The sequence below is a fragment of the Microtus pennsylvanicus genome, chromosome 4 (genome assembly GCF_037038515.1).
Source record: "Microtus pennsylvanicus isolate mMicPen1 chromosome 4, mMicPen1.hap1, whole genome shotgun sequence".
NCBI classification, from domain to species: Eukaryota; Metazoa; Chordata; class Mammalia; order Rodentia; family Cricetidae; genus Microtus; species Microtus pennsylvanicus.
The window spans coordinates 90,290,586-90,315,142 of record NC_134582.1 but is presented as its reverse complement, the minus strand read 5'-3'; the positions used below and the strand labels follow the sequence as shown (position 1 = coordinate 90,315,142).

At 44.1% G+C, this 24,557-nt stretch overlaps 1 protein-coding gene across 3 annotated transcripts in view; it reads right to left on the bottom strand.

Annotated features, from left to right (window-relative positions):
* Window positions 1-11,046: 11,046 nt before the first annotated feature.
* The window catches only part of Adtrp (androgen dependent TFPI regulating protein), a 79,546-nt gene continuing 66,035 nt past the window's right edge, over window positions 11,047-24,557 (bottom strand). For all 3 annotated transcript variants that reach the window (XM_075969826.1, XM_075969828.1, XM_075969827.1), the window contains 2 exons: window positions 18,486-18,637; window positions 11,047-11,244 (listed from right to left, as the gene is read on the bottom strand). In XM_075969826.1, the coding sequence (XP_075825941.1) occupies window positions 11,210-11,244; window positions 18,486-18,637 (187 nt within the window). In that variant the 3' untranslated portion in view covers window positions 11,047-11,209. The remainder of the gene's footprint in view (window positions 11,245-18,485; window positions 18,638-24,557) is intronic.

Below are 24,557 nucleotides of genomic sequence, written 5' to 3'. Positions count from 1 at the left end.
GCAGCATTGGTTCCCGGTCAGACTCTGGGGAGGACCCTGTACTACATCTTAATATGGTGGCATACATCAACTAGAGAGTCCACAGGCATGGAATCTTCAGTTTCTATCCTTCTAGAAAGTTCCATAAAGGCCTGTACCTCACAACCTTATCCAGCCTAGTTACCTCCCAAGGGACTACTATTAACATGTGAATTTGGGCATTCATTTTCTCACACACGAATTCCCAGGGGACACAATCAAACCACAGCCACCCTTAGCAGTTCTTGGTGTTTCCCTTTCCAGACTGACCTGGGTGTCGGTTCGGCCTACTTTTTCTCTTTGATGGTGGTGAGATCTTATACATAGAAACACACAAGTGTGTGCCTTGCTGAGCTGTATCACTGGCCCTAACTTTCTTTGGGCTTGCACTTTAACAAACTTGAGTTCAGAAAAGTGGGTGTCTCCCCAGTGATACCATTTTCTCTAATGCAGCGCCCATCACATATAGGCTTAAAAGACTTGAAAGAAAATTGTCTAGAGTGGCGACCTTGAAGACAAAGAGGGAAGGTTAGATTTATAGTCATCATGAAAGAGACAGAAGCAGGATTTGGTGAGACAATCACATGGTGTACAGGAAAGAGCTTTATCTGCCATTTTGTCTCGGCCAGTTCTTCATTGAGAAAAATCCATCAATGTTACAGAGTGTTACTGAGGGATTTTCTGCTTCCAGACTAATGATGTCTGTCTGTGCTGTGGTGAATAAATCATGGGGATAAAGAATAGAAAATGCGGATTGGAAGGTGAGCACATGGCACAGACTCTGCATCGTCACTGGTGTAATGATGTAAAGATTCTGTGGGAGAGGGACAGACCTTGGCGTGTGAAAGCCAGAGGCCTCATGGCAGATGAGAGACGAATTTGCCATGCAGGCAGAACATAAGTGAGGAGTTTTATTGAGATAAAGGGAATGGGATAGGGGAGAGAGAAAAACATAAAGGGAGAGACAGAAAGAGAAAGAAAGGGAGAGGCAGGGATCTGCTTGCTTCTTAAGAAGAACAGCGGGAAAAGAGTGTCGGAATGGGCAGAGTTTGCTCTTAAAGGGACCTTTTGCACCCATGTTCATACAGACTATGTAGGTAGCAGCCCTAGGAGCTGGAGCCTGGGCTGGCCAGGGTACTGCCTGAGTGTACCCTGCCAGGTAACAGGGGCCAGCATGATGCCAGAACCCTAACAACTGGGACAGACCAATGAGAAGAGTTAAGAGCTAGCATTTGGTTTCTGACTTCTAAATCTCAATTATCTCATTCATCAAATCAAAACAAACTGTTGATATGACCAGAGTTTTTAGGGTACAAGCCTGAGATCTTGCAGCTCTCATAAGAAAAGCATCTCCACTCACCCTCAACACGCCAATGCAATAGACATAATAGTCAAGAGTAGGGAGGGGAATATAGTTAGTGTGGCGCCTGGTTCCTGCTATCCAGAAAATTGTCAACATGAAGAATTTTTTTTTTCTGGGAAGATAAGCTCCCCTTGTGCCTGGCATTAGGGCCCCAGCCTTCCTTCTCCTGGGGAAATTCCAGTTCTTTGGGGTCCATTGTCTCCACAGGCTGATGACTGAAGGGAGAAGCTCACCTGACAGTCTTTAGAGAGTCTTCTCTCCTGCTGAGGTAATTATATCGAGCTGAATAGCATCCTCCAGTGCTCACAGCCTTAGGCCATCAGAATGGGACCATAGCTGGAACTAGGACCTTCACAGATGTGAAGTGCTAACCATCTTGAAGTGATTCTTGCTGGGCTTGCCGTGGCTATGTCCATCCAACGACTAGGGTTTTTAAAAGAGAAAAGAGAGGGAGATTTGGGCCTAGAGTTCAGCTTCTCTGTGAGGTAAGGGGGAAAAGGGACCTGTAGGAAGGAAAGTGGAAGCCGGGATTGTAGTGTCACTGTGGCTAGACCCTGGGAGCCACCAGAGAAAAATCTCTTCCTCACAACTTTCCAAGGGGGCATGGAGCTGCGATGCTTGACATTTAAGACTGTTAGCTTCCACAGCTCTGAGGGAAGGCGCTTTGATGGTTTTTCAGGTACCATGAATAACAAAATACCAGCTAGGAACATTTTGCTCTAAAAGTCTAAGCTCTAAAAGTCTAAAACAACCAGCAGCCGTGTTCTTCTAAGTATTGCAACTATAGGGGATTCATATTGTAAATATGATAGACTTAGGAATGATAACTTTCTAAAGCTAAATATTTGTTGGAACTATTTGATGCTAGTATAGCAATCGCCATCAAAGCCACTGAGACGTAATGGGTCTTCCCAAGAGGGAATGTGTGAGGGCCCAACGAGATGACAGGAGTTGAGTGCGGCAGGGCAGTCAGCTGACATCCAAGAGCTGCGGGCCCTCCGCATGTCCACTCATCAACCACGAGAAAAGGGAGAGCTGTCTTTCAATGGCGTGGAACACACTAGACCATGAATGATTTCGAGTTTCCTCTTGGGGGGTCCTCCCTGGAGTTACCCTTTCAGTCTCTCCTGTAGTCAGTACCTACAGTACCAAGTTTTGTGTGTGAGAGAAATTTCTTTAAGCCCAGCTTAAGGAGCCTGTAAGTTCCCTTCATCGTAGTACATTGGCCTTTGCTTACCTGTTGTCTCACTTCTGAAGTTTCCTTTTTTAGTCTTAACTACCATCCCAAGCCAAGAAACAGAAAGCTCCAGAAATAACCTAGCCCATAAGCTTTTAACGATTTTTATTATAGTCTGTTTCTATAATTGTCCTATTTTATTATTATTGGTTGTTCTCTTACTGTGTTTTCTTTATTAAACTTCGCCATGGGTGCACATGCACAGGAGAAGAAATAGTGCACATAGTGTTTAGTAGTGTCCCAAGTGTTGCAGATATTCACTGCAGGTCTTGGGACGCATTTCTCATGGATAAGAGAGGACTACTGTGCTTTGGATAAATTGTGATTGGAAGTTGCCTTGGGCTGGAATCCACCTCTGGACTCCAACTCCCAGCCTGCTAAGCACTGACCCCTCCTCGTGGAGGGTCAGGACAACTCCCACAGCCTATTTAGGATGGAAAAAGGAACACGTGGTCTCTGGGGTTTACATGGGCTCCTTTCCCCTCCATGCTGTTTCAGTCCACCTGGGACTATGACGTTTATTAAATGTGGGCATTTTTGATTCAGTCTAATTTGGTTTGATTGGAGTTTTTTGCACTGGTGGAGAGGTTCTTCAAGGAAACTTCAGAAGTGTTGTATACCTGGGTCCTAGGTGGCTCTCCAGTGGACTAAGAGTTCTCTGTATGTTCCAAAGACATTTTGCAAAGAATATTCCTTTACATTCTGTGAATATATATCACTGTGATTGGTTTAATAAAGAAGCTGGCTGGCAATAGCTGGACAGGATAAGGTTAGGTGGGAGAATCAGACTAAGGACACTGGGAACTAAAAGGGCAGAGTCAGGAGTGGCAAAGCAGATGCAGAGAGAAGAAAGATGAATATGCTGTACTGAGAAAAGGCACCAAGCCACGTGGCAAAGTAGATAAAAATATGGGTTGACTGAAAATGTGAGAGTTAGCTAGTAACAAGCCTGAGCTATTGGCCAAGCCTTTGCAATTAATATTAAGAATCTATGTTGGTTACTTGTGAACTGGCAGGTGAGAAAGAAAAGTCCATTTACTATTTTGCCAGGGTTATTTCCTTTCTCTGGATTTGATGATTACACAGAAATGTATACTTCTAAATAGCAAAAATATGACAGGCTTGGCGGCCCATGGTTCTCTTGGCCTCTTCCTTTTTACTTTGGTGATGTATAGGGACAGCCAAAGGTCACAGTGGCAGAAAGCAGAGGCAAACACCTATGCAGCCTATTGTATAACAAAGAGAATTTGATTTAGCCAAATGGCTTTGTAAATTGGCATAGTTAAGTTAATGCTATATATATAAATGACAGCATAATTGCCTTTTAGGTCTACTTCGAAGTTTTCGCATGCAAAAGCATGTCTTGGCTGTTGTTTTTCTTTCCCTTAGACTCACATAGCAAATTCCCAACCAGGTAAAACCCCAGGCTGTTTGTTTTCCTAACTCAACATCATGTAATTTCATCATTCAATTCTTCACAAAATTTAGTGCTGAATGTGAACAAATCCCTGAAGTGTAACCAAATCCGTCTGCTCAGGCCAAGCCCAGGCCTCGGCAGACAGCCTGGAGGCTCACGTGTGGAAGCGATCATGGAGAGCTTGTCAACATCTGGGAGGTGCTGGAGTGGTGGAGCAGCTGCAAGTGTGAGGTGGGAAACCCAAGCTGTGCTCTGCACTTCCTGAGGCCACTGGAGGAAAGGATAGGACCTTCAGCCCTTACGGAAATGGCCCAGGGAGAGGACACCAGGTCCCCAAACAATCATGAGATGAAGACAGCCGTAGCCATATCTAGACTAGGCACTTCGTAATTGTTTGTTGAATGACTGAATGAGTAGATGAGAGAGCAGTCGAGTGTCACGTGGCTCAATGCACTGGACTAAGCTGAACCCTATCATTACTATTAACATTAGATTCCAAAATACATTATTTCTATAACGCTGAGTAGTTTAAAGAATCGGTTAATAGCTGCTGAGTTTATAGAAAAGAAGATGAAAGACGGATAGAAAATACAGGGATCTCACATATATTTTAAAGTGAATATGATTTTATGAAAGCTTTATTTAGGCTATGCACAGAAATGTTCACTTTTGTTGAATATGTATTTCTTCTGAGACCTGATGAAAAATTCTTCCTGAGAGTACCTGTCAGGAGAAATCAAAGGATGCTGGTGGCAAGGGGACCACTGGAGCATGTGAACCAGATGGACTTGGGGCTGAATTTTAATGTCTCTATGACTCATTGACTATGCTACTTAAATCTGACTGGCCACCAAACATGTATTTAATGTGTGCCATACATGAGGCTCTATGCTTTGAAGGGGGCTGTGATGATAAAGATGTCATCTTTCTTGTTGCCCTTCCTCACAAGAAGGCACACAGTGTCCATCCTTCAAGCAAATGAGGATCTCTGACTGGTCAATAATATGGACGTTATGAAAGAAGGACCTTAGAAAAGTCCAGTGCTGCCTCGGCCCCCAGAGGAGCCAGGGGAATCGGACTTTATTTTGTCTCTCTCCTCCCCAAGAATGGTGATAACCCTACACCAATTCTATCTCCAGGCATGACGCAAGTTTAAATTCCTGAAGTCTAAGCCAGATCAAGACTGGAGACTCCAACAGCCTAAAACAGTTTTGTTTTCTTTATCTCTGCTTCTAAGAGCATGCACCATTCCGTTGAAGCAGCTGCCAAGGTTGCTGGCCAGCTCCATTTTGGGCTCTGTAAATGTCACTCAGCTCTTTGGGGAGAGGGAGAACCTCACCATATCTTGGCAATTTCTATGGTGGAAAGTTGTAACTTAGGGGAGGTTTGCCCTTGGAATCTGCGACTTATTCCTTCTGTACCCTCTTCTCCCCACCCACAACAAATGGCCATTTTCATTCTCTAGGTTTGGCTCCTCCGTGCTAAAACTTACTTGCAAACCATCTAACAATGAATTGTTAAATCATGTGGACATAGTTACAAACTCAGATTGTTTTTCCACAGAGACTGGAAGGCTTTATCCTTGGGAAAGCTTCTTCATATCTTCTTCCCTAACATTAGTAAGACATATGGTCTGACAACAAGAACAGAAGCCTTTTATCCTCAACTCCTGTAGAATCAGACCGTGGGGCTGGTTGATGAGTCTATGATGGAAATGATGTAACTGAATCACACTAGATAAGGCCTTAACACTAGCAAATCTTTTAGGAAAAAGCAAACAACCAACTAAAGCAAAATGAGCTTTTCTGTGTTTGTGTGTATATGTGCATCTGTATGCATGTGTATAGAGTGTTTGTATGTATATATGTGTATCCATGAGCATATTTGTGGAGTTTTTGAGTGTATATATGTCCATGACCCTCTCTTGTTGTAGCCAGGTCGCAAGAAATTATAATGATTTGCAAGAAATTCTGGAAGGTCACTGGTGAAGAGTATCTTATATCTTCTCAGCTTTGGGGGAAGAGTTGGGTAGAGAAGACAATGAGATGAAAAAGCTATATAACCCTCAATCTCTTTATATGTTCCATATTTTATATTGGTATGCCACTAGGCTTTGTTGGGGTCAAAGGCTGACATGATTCTTTGTCTCAAGCATTTGTAATCAGCAGGGCAGGATGGAATCTTGGGGACCAGGGACTTGGATCCACCAATAAAAGCTTACTAATCATGGTATGTGTGTGTATAATATAATATATGTAATATTATATATATTTACACACACACACACACATATATATATATAATTTTTGAGAGAGGGTCTCATTAGGTAGCCTTGGCTGTCCTCAAACTCCCTTTACAGACCAGGCTGACCTTGAACTCACAAAGATCTACTTCTTTACACCTCCAGTGCTGAGATTAAAGATGTGTGCAAGGTATTATCTTCTTTTGTGTATTCTTGGAAGACATTACAATCTTATCTGCACAGACAAGGAGTAAAGGTTCAAAAAAGCTGTTTTCTCACCTGCAATACAGACTGTGACCATGGAGGCATAATTTAAACTCAGCAGCTCTTGTCAAGGCCTGGGGTGGTATTCTTTTCTGTCCCCTATCCTGTCGTGGAAACCTGAGGAGACACATGCAGAGAGCTATAGAACACCATGTGGCTGATTTGGGACTATCGACTTTCAGAGGACCCGAAGCCCCGGAGGGTTAATCAAAACAGTTTTTTTTTGTTTTGTTTTTTTGTTTTTTTTTTTGAAGAGAGCTTGGGAGCAGCCCTCTGAGAGAGCAATGGTGACTCCAGATGGACTAGCTAAAGTGAAGGCCTGGGAAGAGACAACTGGAGACTGGAGGCTGAAGAGGAGGCGGTGGCTGTGGCCAAACATCAAACAAAAATTCAAGTGTAGGGAGGAAGGTTTATTTTGTCTCAGTATAAGAAGGTGTACAGTTCATCATGACGGGGAAGTGGCCTTGACCAGAGTGCGGTGTGCATCTGCAGTCAAGAAACTGATTTCCAACAGGAAGTGGGACCAGGCAATCAAACCCCAAAATCCACCCATAATGACTCACTTCCTCCAGTTGCCCCCCCCACCCCCATGTACAGATTTCACCGTCTTCCAAAACAGACCCAGCAGCTGGGGAGCAAGTGTTCAAATACAAGAGCTTACGGGGACATTTCACACTCAAACCAAACAGAAGTCGTCCCTGTGGGCTCTCTTAGACTTCATCACTGTTTTGTTGACAGAGTCAAATGCAGGACAAGCCTCCCTAAGGGAGTAAACCCAGTCTTCCTGTGGTCTTCAGGGAGTGCTTGCTCCCTGGTCTGGGGCCATTCCTCAGAAATCCCTAGTAACACAGCTGCTGGTAGGCTTTTGGGGCCTGAGGGAGGCCCTGGAGCCAGGTGGCTCTCCCTCCCCGGTTTTAGAATCCTGGCCAGCTTCAATTTACATAACACGCTTAATCCACAGAAACAGGAGCTGCTAGGCAGGTTCTTTCTCTCTCTCTCTCTCTTCCTCTCCAAGACACAGAAACCTTTATTTTCTCCGTACACCACAAACCGGTGCTGTTAAATAATATTGGATAATTGCACCTGTCGTACCTCCCATATTGTGCCGAGGAAAAATAATTGCTGGTTTTCTGCTTTGCCGTTTAGCTGTGACTCCGTCATTTGACTCGGAGCATGTCATTTTCTCCCATTTTAGACTGTACAGTCAAACTGTGTGAAAGGACTCGCAGATAGGGGCCCTGCGTGTGTGAGTGGGCGCAGGCCTCATTCAGCAATGGTTTCTAATTTATACAGCATTGAAAATCTGCAGCTATAAATAAACAGCTGACTGGCTTAGCTGCCTACTCAAAATCCTTTATTAAAAAAAAAAGGCACCACCAACTACAGGAGGAAGGAAAACAAGGCTGCCTGACTGAGGGATACATTGGGTTTCTGAGTCTCTGGACCTGGGGAGGAGGCCAAGAGATCCCGGATTAGGTCTCAGGGCTTAGGGGAGGCCACCTCATCCCTACTTCTTCCTCAGCCCACTCACGCTCCCCACACGCACCTCAACGTGTTTGAGAATTACTGTATATGAAACTGGCTTCCTGTTATGACAAATACTTCAAGCGAGTAGGTGCCGAGTTGCTTAAAATAGCTCATGGGACGTATGACCCTTCGGTTGGAAGCGGAGGTGAATACGGCGGCACTTTAAACTGCAAGGGAATTATTTACTCAAAACTGGTTTCACTTGTGAGAGTGACCTAGGGACATAGCTTTGGTTGGGGGATGAGAGGCATTGCTTCTTCCCCAGCCTGGATAAAGGTCTCCAACTACTCTGGGGCGCTTGACCACTTTATCCTGTATAGCACTGCAAGATGGGATGAGTTTTGTTAAAAAGCGTTGCCATTTTGCTCTGCAAGCAAAAGGAAAGGACGTGGGCTAGGGAATCAATTATGTGAACTTGGACCGGTTGCCCACCTTAAGCCCTTCTGGATCCAGAAGTTTGCTGGAAACAGGCTCTATAGGACCAAAGGGTTGGGCACACCTCTTGCCAACTTGAGTAACATCTTGATAGTTTAAAAAAAGCGATCACGGAGGGGAGCGTTTATGCCATGGAAAGGAGCCAACAGCGTGAATTAGGAGCTTAATTTGTTGGTGGTCATTAAACATTCACCAGCACACCACCAGCAGAAGGTCAGCCTAACGCACTGTAAAATGGGGACCCAATGCATTTTCCGCATACATCCTATGGTGAGGCTAAAATGGGAGTGATTAGGAACGACACTGTTCAAATATGACTGCTGACATCATCCTTTGGCTCCTGCTATTATCATAGTCTAACCACTAAGGCCCATAACGCAGCCTTATGCAGGCAGCAAATGCTATATGTCTTTTCATGAATGTTTAATCAGCATTCATTCCAAAGTGTCTTGTGGCTTGTAATTTAACTATATCCGCTCCAAGAAGCACCTGTCTGCTTATTCTGAATGAGCCCAGTGGGACACGGGGCTGAGGTATTTCTGGTGTTAGGACAGAATTGCACGGTGGCCGGCCATGCTGACGTGGAGGTTTAATTTGGTGGCAGGACAGTCAAGAATGGGCTCCTCTGGGACAGGTGCGTAAATATGCCCATGAGAAGAATGCAGCACAGGTCATCTTCGGGGTGTGGAAAATTTGGGCAGTCCCCTGTGAGCTTCCCGAGCAGGGAGTTTCCACCCTGACAACTGCTGGGTGGGGTGTGTGTTGGGGGGGAAGCTCTGATAAGACCAGGGGCTCCAGGCAGTTCAGAGCAGCAGCAGGTGGAGCTCCTGATTAAAGGAAAAAAATCTGGAGGCTCATATTCCCACTGTAGTTAGGAGAAAGAAACAAAACTAAACAGGATTCTTGGTACTTGCCTTAGTCTGGTAGTCGTTCTCTGGGGTGTGTGCCCAAGATATCAGACTAGTTCACTGTTCTATATGTCTATAATTCCTTAAGGATCTTTTTGGGTGTCTACTTTTACCCAGCCTCTCTTATATAACATTAGGTAGATGGAGCTATGCACATACGTGTGTGTGTGTGTGTGTGTGTGTGTGTGTGTGTGTGTGTGTGTGTGTTGTAGGGGAGGAGGAGAAGCAGGAGTTGGCAAGGGGAAGAAAGGGGAGGTTCTTAGGAAGTGAATATGGTTAAGATGTATGATATACTCTTAAAAGGAACTGTTTTAACAAGACCCAGTTCTATGCACAATGTGGATACAACAATGAGAAAAAAGGACCTGCAACCCACCAGGAAACTTTAAGGGTTCAGGAGCCCTGGCGAGTCACCTGATCAGTTTGTACGGATGCCATCACAGCCCTTGGCATTTCTTTCCCAGCTACAGTCTTCTTTGCATACACTACACACATTGATCTCACGATAACTTTCCCACGCCTCCATTCAAATCAGTATTCAAATGGAAGAGCCATTTGACAGTTCCTTACGTTCCATGTTAATTCCTGCCCCAAATGTGTGTTCTGAAAGAGGGTGGACTTCTCACCATTTAATATAAATTATTCTCACGGCTCCAGTGGGTGCACTATCATCCTAGGCAGACAGACAGACCCCATCAGCAGCTTTTAAGTCATTACACTTCTAAGCTAGGAGAAAACAGGCCAGGAATCATTGAAGACAATTAACTCTCAAAATACTTAGGTTTTAGAGAAGTTGGAACTATTGAGAAATGACCCAGAACTGGGTATTGGGAGATCTGGGGGTAGACACCATTGCCTTCATGTGACAGCAATTTTTTTTTCTTCTTTCTTCTCTTTTTGGTCTTTTAAAGGCAGGGTCTATCTTAGTCAGGGTTTCTATTGCTGTGAAGAGACATGTTGACCATGGCAACTCTTATAAAGGAAAAACATTTCACTGGGGTGGCTTACATTTTCAGAGGTTTAATCCATTATCATCACGGTGTGACATCGTGGCATGCAGGCAGACATGGTGCTGGAGTTGAGAGCCCTACATCTCGATAGGCAGGCAACAGAGAGTGATCTGTCTCACTGGGCACGGCTTGAGCAAATGTGAGACCTCAAAGCCCATCTCTATAGCGATACACTTCCTTCAACAAGACCATATCCACTCTGACAAGACCATACCTTCTAGTAGTGCTACTCTCTTTGGGGGCCATTTTCTTTCAAACCACCACAGGGTCTTACTCGGCAGCCTAGGCCAGCCTTGAATTTATGACCTTGCTGATCTAGCATCCGGTATGCTGGGAATAGTCATGTGTGCTGGTAGTCCAACATCACAATGATTTTGACAATGTAACAACTTGTCATCTGGGTCCTCACCATCCCCCTCGAAGGTATAGTGATTAGATGGCTATGAGTTCCTCTCCCCGCACCCCTTCTCTAAAGTCCGCCAGCAAGTTTACCCAGGCTTCTTTAGTTTTTTTTTTTCCCCAGCCAGAAACAATCCTCTATGGAGGTCAGACAAAATCAATGGATTCTGAGACTTCAGGAATTGTTTACCAGCCTTTCCAAAAGCCAAGAGATCTCAAGCGAAGCTCCCTTCATAGGCTTTATTAAACTTATGCATCATTCTCTGTCTTTTGTATCTCTCCATGCTATTCCACCACCGATCCCCAAAGAAACAATAATAATGAGAATAATAGAAAGATGACCAGTTCTTATGTTTCTTCTTCCATGGCTCTTGGAAAATAGTGTGTCGTCACTTCTTCTTCATACGTGGCTTCACTGTGGTACCTGCACCAACAGACACAGAGATATCTCAGACAAGGTTCCCTAATGGGTGTTCTTGAGTGGGTAGAGATTCTCTCTGATGGGGCAGTGGAAAGTCAAAAACACTTTCTCTCCAGGAGAGAAGAACTCTAATAAACAGCCACTACTGCTAAACGGACAAGAGCAATCTAATCTCCTGACTTGGAGCTCAGTGTGCGGTTAGCCAGATACTCAGTGATGCTGTTGGTTTGCATGGCGAACTCAGCCATGCCTCCAATTGCTGGTGCTTTGGGTGAGTGCTGTGTACGGCACACATCCATAGGGAAATGCAGAGACTTTGCAGAGAGAGACAAAAGGACTGCACGGGATTAGAGAGGAACAAGAAGAGTGGTAGTCTACCTAACTGGGTCCTCTATGACTTCTCCCAACCAATTTATATCAGTACTGACGCATAGTAAGTATTATATGCAAGTAAGCATAGTACAGGATCCTCCTTCGGTGGAAGCCATGCACAACATTTCTAGAGTGTTCCATTTAGACAACAAGTTGGTATCTCCATATTTCATTATCACTAATGATGGCACAAGCTTTGGAACTGATAACCTCTCTGTAGCTTATTATCCATCCTATCTATTGCCAAATACTATCGGTTCTACTTTGGTAATAGAACTGGGAATCAGAGCTGTGATTTCTCTGGTCTGGTATTGCTGGAATGGTTTCACACTCTAGATCCCAGACCGAAAGCTGCACGGCAGCAGAGAGCAAGATAGTGAACAGACAGCCTACGGAATGAAAAAAAGCATGGCCGGCCATGCTTCATCAGGGATTAATATTAGAATATATAAAGAACTCAGAAAATTAAACTCCCCCCAAAACAAAGCTATCACTCTATAAGTACCAAATAGACAGTTCTCAAAAGAAGAAACAGTCAATAAGCATTTTTTTAATGTGCAACACCCTTAGCCATCAAGGAAGGCAAAATAAAAGTAAAATTCCACTTCACCCCAGTTGGAATGGCTATGATCAAGGAAACAAATGATAGCAAATTCTGGTGAGAATATATGGAAAGAGGAACCCTTGTCCACTTCTAAAGGAAGTAAGGACTGCTGTCACCATGGTGAATTCAGTATGGAGGTTTCTGAACAACAACAAAACAATTCTAAACATGTAACTACCACATGGTATACCTATACCATTTCTGGGTATATATAAAAAGACTGTATTCTACCATAGAAATGCTTCCTCATCCATGTTGATCACTGTTCTAATCTCAGCTTAGAAGATGGGAGCATTTAGATGCTCATCAGTAGATGGGTGGATAATAAAAATATAACACACATAATGATGGAATCTTATTCAGCTGTGAAAAAAATGAAATTTGCCAGGACATAGAATCTGGAAATTATTCTGTTGAGTGACCCACACTCAGAAAGACCAACACAAGTTTTCATAGGTAGATACCAGCTTCTAATTTTTATGTACATGTGTATAAGTGGGTTGTGTGAAGGCATGGGTCTCACAATCAGAAAAGGGACCAAGAGCAAAGGAAGGTTTTAAGGAAGGGGAGAGGGTAACGGGACCCATGTGACATGGGAGTAGAATGCTAGCATTGGGAGATGCAGCCAGGGTGACAGAAGGGTGGGGAAGAAGAGGGGAGAAGAAACAACCACAACAAATGTATGGAAATGCCACAAGAGAACATAGTGCAGTGTATGCTAATTGCAAAGCAAACAAACACATAAAAAATTCCAGGTTATTTTCAACACTTCTGTTTTCAACAATACACATTGTAGCTGAGGATATTGTTCAGAGGTAGGGGGTGCAAGTCCCTGGGTTCAATTCAAGCACTGCTAAAAGTAAAATCAAACAAACACAGAAAAAACAGTATATACTGCAAGTCTGCTGGATTTCCTGGGGCTGGAGTTATCGACTGTGAGCCATCATATGGGTACTGGGGATTGAACCTGGATCCTCTGGAAGATCAGTCATTATTCTTAACCACTGAGCCATCTCTCTAGGGCGGTGGCTGGTATCTTGAAGTCCTACTTGCGGCCTTTCAGTCACCTTGATTTCCTTTAAAAATAGCCTCCCTGATCCCAAGATCCTTATGAGCATACTTGCATTCATGCCTCCGATCGATTCACACTGTTGCAATTATTCCAGGAGAGCTTCAGTCCTACTGAGCCTGAAGGTTTCATATTACATTAATTTTCTCTTTTCATTTTTATGTGAGTCACACCAACTCCCAGTAACTCTTTTCGGGTTTCTCTCTCTCTCTCTCTCTCTCTCTCTCTCTCTCTCTCTCTCTCTCTCTCTCTCTCTCTCTCTCTTTGTTTTTTGAGATAGGGTCTCATGATGTAGCCTTGGCTGGCCTGGAACTCACCCTTATAGACCCAGCTGACACTGAATTTACAGATCCCTGCCTATTTCTGCCCCACTACTGGGATTAAAGGTGCAGACCACCATGCCTGTCCCAGTAGTCTCCTCTACGCTCTAAATTCAATGGCATCTCCTTCTCTTGGCTGAGTATGTATGTTAGCCCTTTAAGTAGCCTCTATCAACTGAATAGCAGCATCCTTCACATTCAAAGGCTTGATCAATATACATTTCTCAATGATGTTTGCTCTGCTCTGACTCTCAGGGGTCCTAACATTCTCTCTATCTGCGTATTTTTCAAGCCCCACCTCTTGTATCTGATTGTAATCATAGCCTCTCTCCTCGGGCCCAGTGCAGAGTACAAAGATTCAGAGAGAAGCAGAAATGATGGCTTAAGCTCTGTTGGGAGAGGAGGGTGTCTCCTCTACATCAGAGTCTCCTCCATCCAAACTTAAGTAGCTAGATGGAATGCTAGGGAATGGCCACATGTCCACTGCGATGTCATGGGTATGACTTGAGTTAGCTCCAAGCATTCACTGCGATTAAAGTATTGGCATCTGTGTGATCCTGCTGGGAGGTTATGAAACTTTTGGTAGGTAGACCATAGTGGGAGATTTTTAGGTTATTGGGGTTACGGAGAAATTCTCATAGGACTGTTAGTTGCCTTAGCTTTGAGCGATTAGTCTCTTTACAGTGTGAGATGTATTAGCTTGCTTGATCTCTAAAATACACTATGATCTGTAACCTATATGTCACCTTCACCGGAAGCCAAATCAATAGAACTCACCCCTCCAAAACAGTGAGGCACATATAGAACTTTCTGCTTTTTAACATTAACTGTCTTAGGTGTTTTATTATGGCAATGAAAAGCCGACTAATACACTCACCCCCATGGAGAAGGTACCTTCCCACACAATTCTGTGTGGAGATTTGAGTCACTTCATTCTGTAGAGAATTACATGCTTTGATTTCTTCCGAAAGAGTGTTTTTCTTGTGTTTCTAGCACACCAAGGCATGAGATGGGTCTTTAGTTTTGCATTCTCTCAGAGCTGAGCAATTTCCAGGCTCCCTTATGTCTTCAAAATTTATTCTCTGATCATGCTTCTATATTGCATGGAAACTGCCAACTTATTAAGAGGCCATCTATCTTCCATAGATGACATTTACAAAGTGGATTTCAAGCTCTGAGTGGGAAATAAAGTCGGTTACTGGAGTACTTTTTGATTGAAAGGAATGTTTCACAGTGAAAAGCCTCCTAGTTGGCAGCCAGAGGGTTGCCCCCCTCCCCCCCGACTTCTCTAGTCTTTTCTTCATCCTCTTTCATGTATGTCAGAGAGAATTTAAAACCAATCTGCACTATCACCTGCTGGTGTGGCAAGACAAGTGCTCTTGCCTATATGACTACAGACATCACGCATGTCTTTATGACTTCAGGAGTCAGAACACAAGACAATTTTATTTTTACTGACTCCTTAAATACTGACAGTTGTATGCCTACAACTGCACTCATTGGAGCTGTTAAATGGAAAATGTAAAGAGCGTTTTCTGGCTTCAGAGGACCGCCGTGGAGAAGCTCAGTGCAGATGGCTATTCCAGTGATCTTGGCTGCTTTACATGCCCTGCTTCAACATGCGCCTCTTTCTTCAACAGCTCTTCAGTGGGTACACTGCACCCCCACCTGCCTAGACACCCAACTCCTAGCCCAGTGTCATACAACTGTTACAGCTACTGTCCTAACAGCTAATTCCAGAAAACCTTTGTGAGTATTCTTTCTTCCTACCTAGAGAGAAAAAAAAACCCACCCCTTTTAAACTACCTGCTCTGATTGAGCCATTGGGAAAGATAGCAGAGACAGAGAGTCAAAGATGACTAAGGCATCCTAACCCTTAGGAAACTCAAAGTCTTCTACAAAGACAAAGACTTAAAGCTATCACAAAAGAAACATAGGTCTGGCCTTTAAAAGATGGAGGAAGAGCCATGGAACAATCGAAAAGGACACTGAGTCAAACCTGGGCAGATCAGGGCAGCCATCTTAGAGATAAATTGAAATAAATGAATAAACGTGAGCCAGACAATGGCTGGAGCTGGGGGGGGGGAGCTTATATCCATGAGGGCAAGAGCGATACCCGTGTGGAGGGAAGGAATGGAAGGAGACTTGGAAGAGGATGAGAAAACACTAAGACAGGAACCAACTCATAGAGAATCTGCGTTCTGAGGGCCGGGCTTTCCTCTGTAAGCCAGGAGAGGGCTAAAATATTGTTAGTAGAGAGGAAGGGTGTAGGTTCGCATGAACCGTCCGTCCTGTTGCATTTTAGCCATTTAAAAACATTAACCGCCAATGAAATTTCGAGGGCTCCAGTTTCTCTTCTAATGCATTTCACCCACTTTGATGCAGTAGCTTGGACTGGCCCCTGAGCTTGTGATCGATCTCCCTGCCTCAGCCTCTCAGCTCTCTAAAGCAAAAGCATTATGGGCATGTGTCAACCACGGCCTGCCCTCGCTGCATTTTCTTCTTCATCACTTGGTTCTTTGCAGTAAATGATAAAAACAAAACAAAACAAACAAACAAAAAAACCCCCAAAAAACAAAAAACGTAATTTTTATTCCGGTCTGATGCAGTGTAAGCCTTTTCGCCTATTTGTCTGTTTTTCTCAGAAGTGCCGAGCTAGAGAAGAGGCATACCACTGTCTATGCTAATCTCCATCTTGTATGTCACGTGCAGGTTCTTGGTTAGTGGGAGCCCGTGTGCTGATAAGCACTGGGGTCTATTAGGAGCTTGCTGCTTTGGGGATTTGAAGGATAATAAACACAGTGAGATTTTATTTTATTAAAAATGTATTTGTTATCCCAGCACTCGGGAGGCAGAGGCAGGTGGATTTCTGTGGGTTCAAGGCCAGTCTGGTCTACACAGTTAGTTCCAGAACAGCCAAGGCTAAAAATAAAAAAAAAAAAACAGCAAAAAAATGTATTTATTGTTTTTATGTATGTGCATGTGTGTATGTCTGTGTGACTTTATGTATGCCATGTGTGTAAGTGCTCTCAGAAATCAGAGGGTGGGGAATCCCTAGAACTCAGGAGGGATAGTTTATATTTTAATTCAAGATGTTTAACATTTACTATTGCAAAGAAACGACTTAAAGCATCAATCATCTACAAACTCAATACAACTGTTTTAAAGACTCACTGCTCTTGATAATCTCTAAGTAACTGAGCTTTCTTTATCTGCATTGCCAACCATCAGATTCCAAATGGAATCTGCACATCCCTTCCTCCCTCCCTCCTGTTTCTGTTTTCAGAATTATAGATCTTTGAGAGTCATCAGCAATCTTCACCTAGAAATTCAAGTGCCCCCGAAATTGCTAGAATTAGATGCCAGTACATTTGCAGTCCCAATCCCCACTCCCAGTGAGTTCCCTGAGAACTGGAATTCTGGGTTTGAAATGCTGGTTTTAGGAGTTTGTTTTTGCAATTTAAGTTAGTTTGGTTTGCTTGTTTGTAGCGTCTCATTTAAAATGTTTCATAGAAAACACTGCCTTTATGTCCCTTTCTCAACAGAAATGGAGGAGGAGTGGATTGGGTGGCGGCAGGAGGGAGGTGCGGGAAGGAATAGGAAGAGAGGAGGGGGAGGAAACTGCGATTGTGATGTAAAATAAATTAATTCAAAAACATAAACTAAATCTTCCAAGAGAGGTAAATGCCAAGTTGACCGTTTCTTTCTCAGCGGTCTCAGCCTCTCTTCAGATATAGCTCATTCTAGGCCCTTGGACACCACCCGCCCTTTGCATCCACAAGTTTATGCTTCCCGTAAACTCAGAGAATGGTGGGAGATGCCATTTCTGTTTGATGGACCAGAACTGCTGGTAGCTGAATGCATGGGGGTGGTGCCTACAGGGTTTTTTTCTGCTTTGTTATATACCAAACTAAGGTGAATTTCTGCGTGTCTCCTTGCAGAATTAAAACATAAACTACCACCCCTAAATTCCAGGAACTGTGCACCAAAATTATCCTGAGATATCCTTCCTCCCCTTGATAGCTCTTTGTTGCCTGCCTCTGCATCTGGCCTACCATGGCCTACCATCTCTTCTGACTGTCACATAAAACCTTTGGAATGAATAACTTGACAGACTGCTTACTCCCACTAGCCCCTAAACTAATAATCATCAGATAATACCTGTAACCTATAGCAGAGTTTTCCCCCATCTTGCCATAGCCCATGGGCCCACCCACCTGCTGTCCCCATCAATGCGTCAATGTTTGGTTTAATGCGTTGATTTGTGATTGTCCTTTGTTTGTGACTGTGCAAGTTCGTGCACCTTCTTCAGTCAAGGAGGAGAACATCATTCAGAGCAACTTGAATCCATGTCTCCTGGGCCGTGCTTACTCACATTTGGCTCAGAATGAACTATCTCTTACAGTTCAGAACGAGAGTCACATTTTTTAAGGACAAAAGGAATTCACACTTTAAGAGTTCCTGTCCCCCAAGCCCTCCCTGGGGTGAGCGAAGACCCTTCTAGGATTCCCCCCCCTCATGTTTGGGGTGGTAATACCTCATTCTTTGGTTCCTAAAGTTTTGAAAGAATATTCGGTCTTTGAGTTAAATGAGATATTATTTGGCAGAAGAGAGGGGACACTTGGAGTTCTCCAAGGGAATGCCATCTTGCACCAGGTTTTTCTTCTTCTACTTTCCATAGACCCCACCTGAGCTCTATAACAAAGGCACACCTGGCAGTGCCTTCTGGCTTGGAGTAAGCTTTCCTTTGGTTTAGGTAAAGAATGGATAAAAGAAAGATGGATCTCTATGGACTATGGGCGAGAGGTTTGGGTGGAGATCGGAGAGTGGGTAAGAAAGACGGATCTCTGCGGACTGAGGGCGAGAGGGAAGCACTGACCCCACTTCCAGTGATTGATCTTCTCTCCAAGCAAGTAGATGCCGGCACTCAGGATGTAACTGGCCGAGAAGAAGATGATAATACCCAGTGGGTTGAGGGAGGCAAACACAGGGTACACCCAGTTTCCGGTCTGAGAGTAGCGCCACAGGATCCTGCATGAACAAGATGTCAAAATGATCAGGACCACAGAGGCCAACAAGCTATTTTCCCCTCCGGTTCAGTAGGACGCTGGAAGACAGCAGGTGAAAACCAGTCCCGAGGAACGTTTGTCAACACCTGAAGTGCTCCCGCAGATCTACAGAAGGGAGTCTATCATCTTCTAGGGTCATTACTTGTTTCAATAAAACATCTTTTTTTTTTTCATGGAATGAGTCAGCCTTTTCCTTATCTGGTACTTTGTGATTCATCTCAGTGAAAGGACAGAAGCATGTCACACATCATCAGCGAAGGAGGGAATGTGAGCACGTGACTTCATTACTGCTTTTTCTGAGATGGACAGCTGCCTGAGACACTGGACCTGTGAAGACAGTGTCAATTTTGTAGCCTGCAGCTGAAGGAGTGATGTGTGCTGCCCTGGGTGTTGGTACCTAAGAGGACAAGCTTCTCTTAGCTCTCCAAGTCTTGTTGACACAGGTCGGGTAGGGATGGTTCGTCACTGCTCTAAAGCAGGATGCCCGGAGATTGAGTGTTATCCCTAACTTTAGCTCACAGAAACTCGTAGGCAGCCAGTACTGGGTAGGAATGGATGAGTTGGTAGGGAAGCTCAGAACTTACTCATGTGAGGATAGACTATAAGCTGTTCCTGTGAGCCAAGGGACAGAAAAGAAACGCTGGGAGAGAAGCCATGTCTAAGTGGAAACTAAAAATGCGGTCCGCTGGAAGCCAAATGCACCGGAGATGCCAAAGTCTGAAATAACTTAAAACACAGAATATGTGTTAAGGGCTGATGTCGCCTCTGCTGTGGCTTACGATTGTTAAGTGTAGAGGATCTGGACACGGACTCTGTGACTTAAATGTTCAGTCTGCCACCTACCAGCTACATCACCTCCATCATGTATTAACTGCTGGTGTAGGCTGGGGGTCCAAATAGCATAGCCTCATCAGGATACTGCAAGAATGGCTGCAACGAACCAGGTGTTTGCCACCCATGTATCTCATGTGTAAGAGACATAAGATAGTGCCTGCCATGTGGGAGTCTGACAGGCCTGAGAAACAGAATTACAACATGGCTGTCTATCAGAGGGTGGTGTGGGAAGTCCTTCTATATATGTGTTGCTTTTATTGGTTAATAAATCGAGCTGCTTTTGGCCAATGGCTTAACAGAGTAAAGTCAGGCAGGAAATCCAGAGGTGTAGAGAGAAAGTAGGTGGAATCAGGAAGAAGCCATGTAGCCGCTGGAGGAGACAGATGTTGGAACCTTGTCAGTAGGCCATGACCTCGTGATGATGCACAGATTAGTAGAAATGGGTTAATTTAAGATATAAGAGCTAGCTAGAAATATGCACAAGCTATTGGCCAAGCGATGTTTTAAATAATAAAGTTTCTGGGTAGTTATTTCAAATTTAGGAAGCCAGGAACAAATGAGCAGCTTCTGCCAACAGGAGGAGGGCAGAAATAGGAAGCTTTGTGCTTAATTAAGCTTTCAAAAACCTGAATGTAATCTCTGCCATTTCTAATACATTCAGTTTGGTAAGTGTTTTGTGGACAAGGGCTAATATTTAGGCCCAGGCCTAGCGTGGGGCAAAGGGGATCTAGAGTGGGGAATTTAGAGGCTCATCTCTGTGGATCAAAGGATACTGTCAACTGTTGCAAGATATTTGATCACACTGAGATTGCATTATTTACTGGAAAAACCTGTTTCTAGTTGTGGTGTGGCTGAGCCCTAGCATTCACCTTTAATCCAAGGGCTTTCTGCTTGAATATTGTAAACAGGATTAAATAAAGTCAACCATAGGTCAAGAGGTGGAGCAAACACAGAGAGTAAGAGGGAGTCAAGAGGATGGACAGAGAGGCACACAGGAAGCAGAAGAGAGGAACATTTAGTTTGAGAAGTTTTGTTTGAGCTGGTGTAGGAGAAAGCTCTTTCTGGGACATCAGTGGAGGAATAAGGTCAGATGGGCGCATTCTCTGCCTCTTTGAGCTTGCAGGTTTTCATGCCAACATTTGGCTCCCAAGTCTTTGTTGATAAAATTGAATGATTAAAATTTAGTTAAAAAGAACAGTCAACAGTGTAGAAGGGCTATCTACAGGATGGAGAAAAATATATGCAAATAACATATATATATCAATAGGCTAACATGTAGACTATATAAATAATTTGCCTAATTAAAAAACACTCCCAAACAATTTAATTAGAAACAGACAGGTGACTTGGATAGACAACCTACACAGAATATAAACAAGGATGATGTCAGGTGTCACTAACATCTGAAGAATGCAGATCAAAGTCATGAGCCCTTGCATTGTTACACAGAATGGCTTCTATCAAAACTAAACCCCCCTTCCCCCCAAAAAAACCAAATCAAACCACAGGACATACTTGTTTAGGAGGATAAGGAGAAATTGGATCCCCTCTTTGCCATTGGCTAGGGAAACTCTAAGGCAGTCCTTCAGAGTGTTAGGACAGGTTATCATCGCCTGTGTACCCTCATTGCCACTGAGTAACACGCTCTGTGACTTGAAATGGGAGACCCAAAGATAACCATGCTTTAGAGTTTATTGCCCAAAGGTGGAAACAGCCCAAGAGGCCACTGATGGGTGAAGGGTGGAGTAAAAACATGACGTTAAAAAGAAAAAGAACGAAGATTGCAACATCGGTGTGAACCCTGAAGGTGCTATGGCGAGAAAAGGACACACGGATTCCATTTAGAGGGGGAGGCATCAGATTCCTAGAGACAGAAAGGTTGGCGGTAAGTGTGCGTGGTGGGCAGAGAAGGGATACCCGGGGAGGTGTTGTTTAGTGGGTTCAGAGTTCTGGGTGGGGGGTACAGGAATAGCTAAATAATGTGAATGTACTTGACACCACTTCAAATGAGTAAAATGGTTGACTTTATGCTATGTTCACCTTGTCACAGTTAAAATCAATTTAGGGCACTATGCTAGCTAATTTTAGTTAAACTTGACACAAGCTAGAGTCATTTTGAAGCTGGAACTTCAATAGAGACAATCCCCCACTAAATTGACCTCGTAGGCAAACCTGTGGTACATTTTCTGGATTGATGATTGATGTGGTCAAGCCTATCTCATTGTGAGTGATGCAGTCGGTCCTGGGTTCTCTACAAGAAACAGGCTGAGAAAACCATGGTAAGCTATTCAGTAACACTCCTCCATGGCGTCTGCTTCACTGCTCACCTTCAGGTTCCTGCCCTGGTGTTCCTTGGAAGTTGTAAACTGAAACAAACCCTTTCCCCATCCTCACTTTGGCCCTGGTGTTTTATTCAAGCAACAGAAATCCTAACTAAGACAGACAGCATCAGTCTTGGGGTCATGCAAGTATATGACCAAGTTCAATGCTTGGTCCCTAGTCCTGCAGTACTGGGACCTTTAGTCTCCCAAACCTATCATCCATGTAGCTGCTCCCTGCTACATGGATGATGTGATGGCCATAACAAACTGATGTCATTCATTGTAATAAATACTAGGAAGAAGATGTGCATGGAAGAGATGCATTGCCGAAGACTTTTCTTGGTGTTTCTTGCCTGCATGGTTGTTTCTTAGAACAGAACGGAGTAGGAACAAGGGGCAGAAAACAAATGTCCCTAAGCAGATAAGAATGATCCTCGAGCACACTCCCAGATTCTATTAATTAGTTCACATGGTTTACTTTAGATACATGAAATTAGGGCTTCTTAACTCCCATGTCCTTTTCTGTAAAGTAGTCTACAAACAATGCCATTTCCCTATGGACATGAGATGTTTCTGCTAACTTCACTTGTGTTTCCTTTCAGCATAAGGTTTAGGAAGGAAAGATCCCTGAGGTTAGGAAACCTTCACAGAGAACATGCCAGAGAAGTGATAGCTCTTAGGTGGCAGGAACCAAAGTGGAAGAAAGCCCGGTGGAGAAAAGAAGGGAGTAAGGAGGGGAGGGGAGAGGGAGGAGGGATTGTAGTATACCCTGTTTGCATCTTCGCACCTCACCTCTATCTCCTGTATGGACTGAATTTGAAACTCATCCACATCATCCTGGTCCACCTTCCTTGGGTGTGAGGCTTCCTCCTTGTTAAAGACCATGGGGGTCTTTAACCCCCATGTCTGTCTGATCTCAGCAGCTGGCAACCTCTGCTACCCTCCTGAGCCACCTTATCACCAAGACAAGAGCATCACCCCAGCATTTGCTTCCTGATTCTTTTCCTTATCTCTCCCTGTGACTCCAGAAATCACATCCCACCTGAGGGGTCAACTACTGGTATCTCCCTGCACCCATCTCCCTTCAGAAAAGATGAGGTGAGTCTCCTCTTGGGGGTTGGGTCTCAGTCTTTGCTGTGAGAAAGTGCTGTGTAGGGTGTGTGGGGTGTGTGATGTGTGGATTACTTTCCTAATACCCTGCATGCACCCTAAACAAATCAAACCAGTGTTAGTTGTTAGTTTTTGTTCGTTTGTTTGTTTTTTGTAGGGGAGGGTTTCGAGATAGGATTTCTCTATGTAGACTTGGCTATCCTAGAACTCCCTCTGTAGACTAGGCTAGTTTCGAACTCAGAGATCTACCTGCCTCTGCCTCCTGAGGGCTGGGGTTAAAGGCATGCACCACCACCAACTGGCCCAGCATTAGATTTTAATAGACCCTGAAAATGGTATTTTGAACTGGCCATTTAGAAAACGATTCCTAACTATTTTGTTCACAATTCATCCTCATCTCTATGAGTGAAACCATGGTCTTTCCTGCCGCTACCTGAAAATCTTAAAAGTCTCCTTAATGTGTCCTTTACATCTGCCTAGTACAGGCCAAACAGTCTACAAAGCCATTCACTCCTTCAGCAATATAGTTCTGGTAGATTCTTCATTCCCAAAGAATCAGCCGCCTGCTTTATGCTGCTGTTATTTCTAGTTTCTGTTACCAGCGTAGTAATTACCTTTTACTTTGTTCCCCAGAGGCTCAGCCCTAAATGCTGAGCATAGAGGGGCATGGGGTGATGGTTGTTTTCATACATCAGCATGACGGCTGCTAAGTATCACTGTGGAAAATGGGGCTGCGATTCCAACCCTTGCTAAGATTTGAGCTTCAAAACCATGCTGTGGGAGAATTGTTCACACTGTCACTCCACGGTGCCAATAAAGCCTCCTTGAATCAAGGATGGGGTCACTGATTGGCTGACCTGGATTAGCCATAGAGATGTTGGAAGACTGAGGAAGTCAGATGGAAGTGGAACAGGAAGGAGAGGGAGGGGCTAAGGGGATGTCTGGGACTTTTCAGATGCGGGGGAGAGTAGAGATTAGGGTCAGCTGATGGTCCTTCCGCTATTCTTGGATGTATCATGTTTTCAACCTCAATTTCTCACTCCCGTGTTTTAATTAATGCTAGAACAATTTAGGTAAACGCCATGAAACCATGTCTGACTTTGAGGGTTGCATTTTAGAAATAGCAAACAGTATCTCTTAGAAGATTTCACCGTGATGTAATAATTGGAAAAGGAGGGTAGGGTGGGTACGACCAGCTTATCTGAACTCAGCTTGGCTTAGCTCTTAGTAGCCTGTAATACAGTCAATATAAATATATACAATTTATCGTTGTGTGTGTGAGTGAGACTGTTATTCTTGAGGCGTGTGGTAGTTAATGTTGACTGTTACCCTTATAGTTATTCCTGTAACTGGAGTCATCCAGGAGACAAGCTGCTGAACACACCTGTGATGATTATTCTCATTCGATTAGCCTCTTGGGCGTGGCTAGGCAGGACTGTCTTGATTAGGCTGACTGAGGTGAGGAAACTGGTCCTAAAAGTGAGTGGTACCACTCACGGGTCTGGAAAGGAGAGGGTTGGCTGACTCGCAGACATTTATCATTCTCCTCTTGCTGACTGTGGATGCTGTGTGAACAGCTTGGGGTGGTGTTGACCCTGTGTGGTCTCTGGGGTCTCA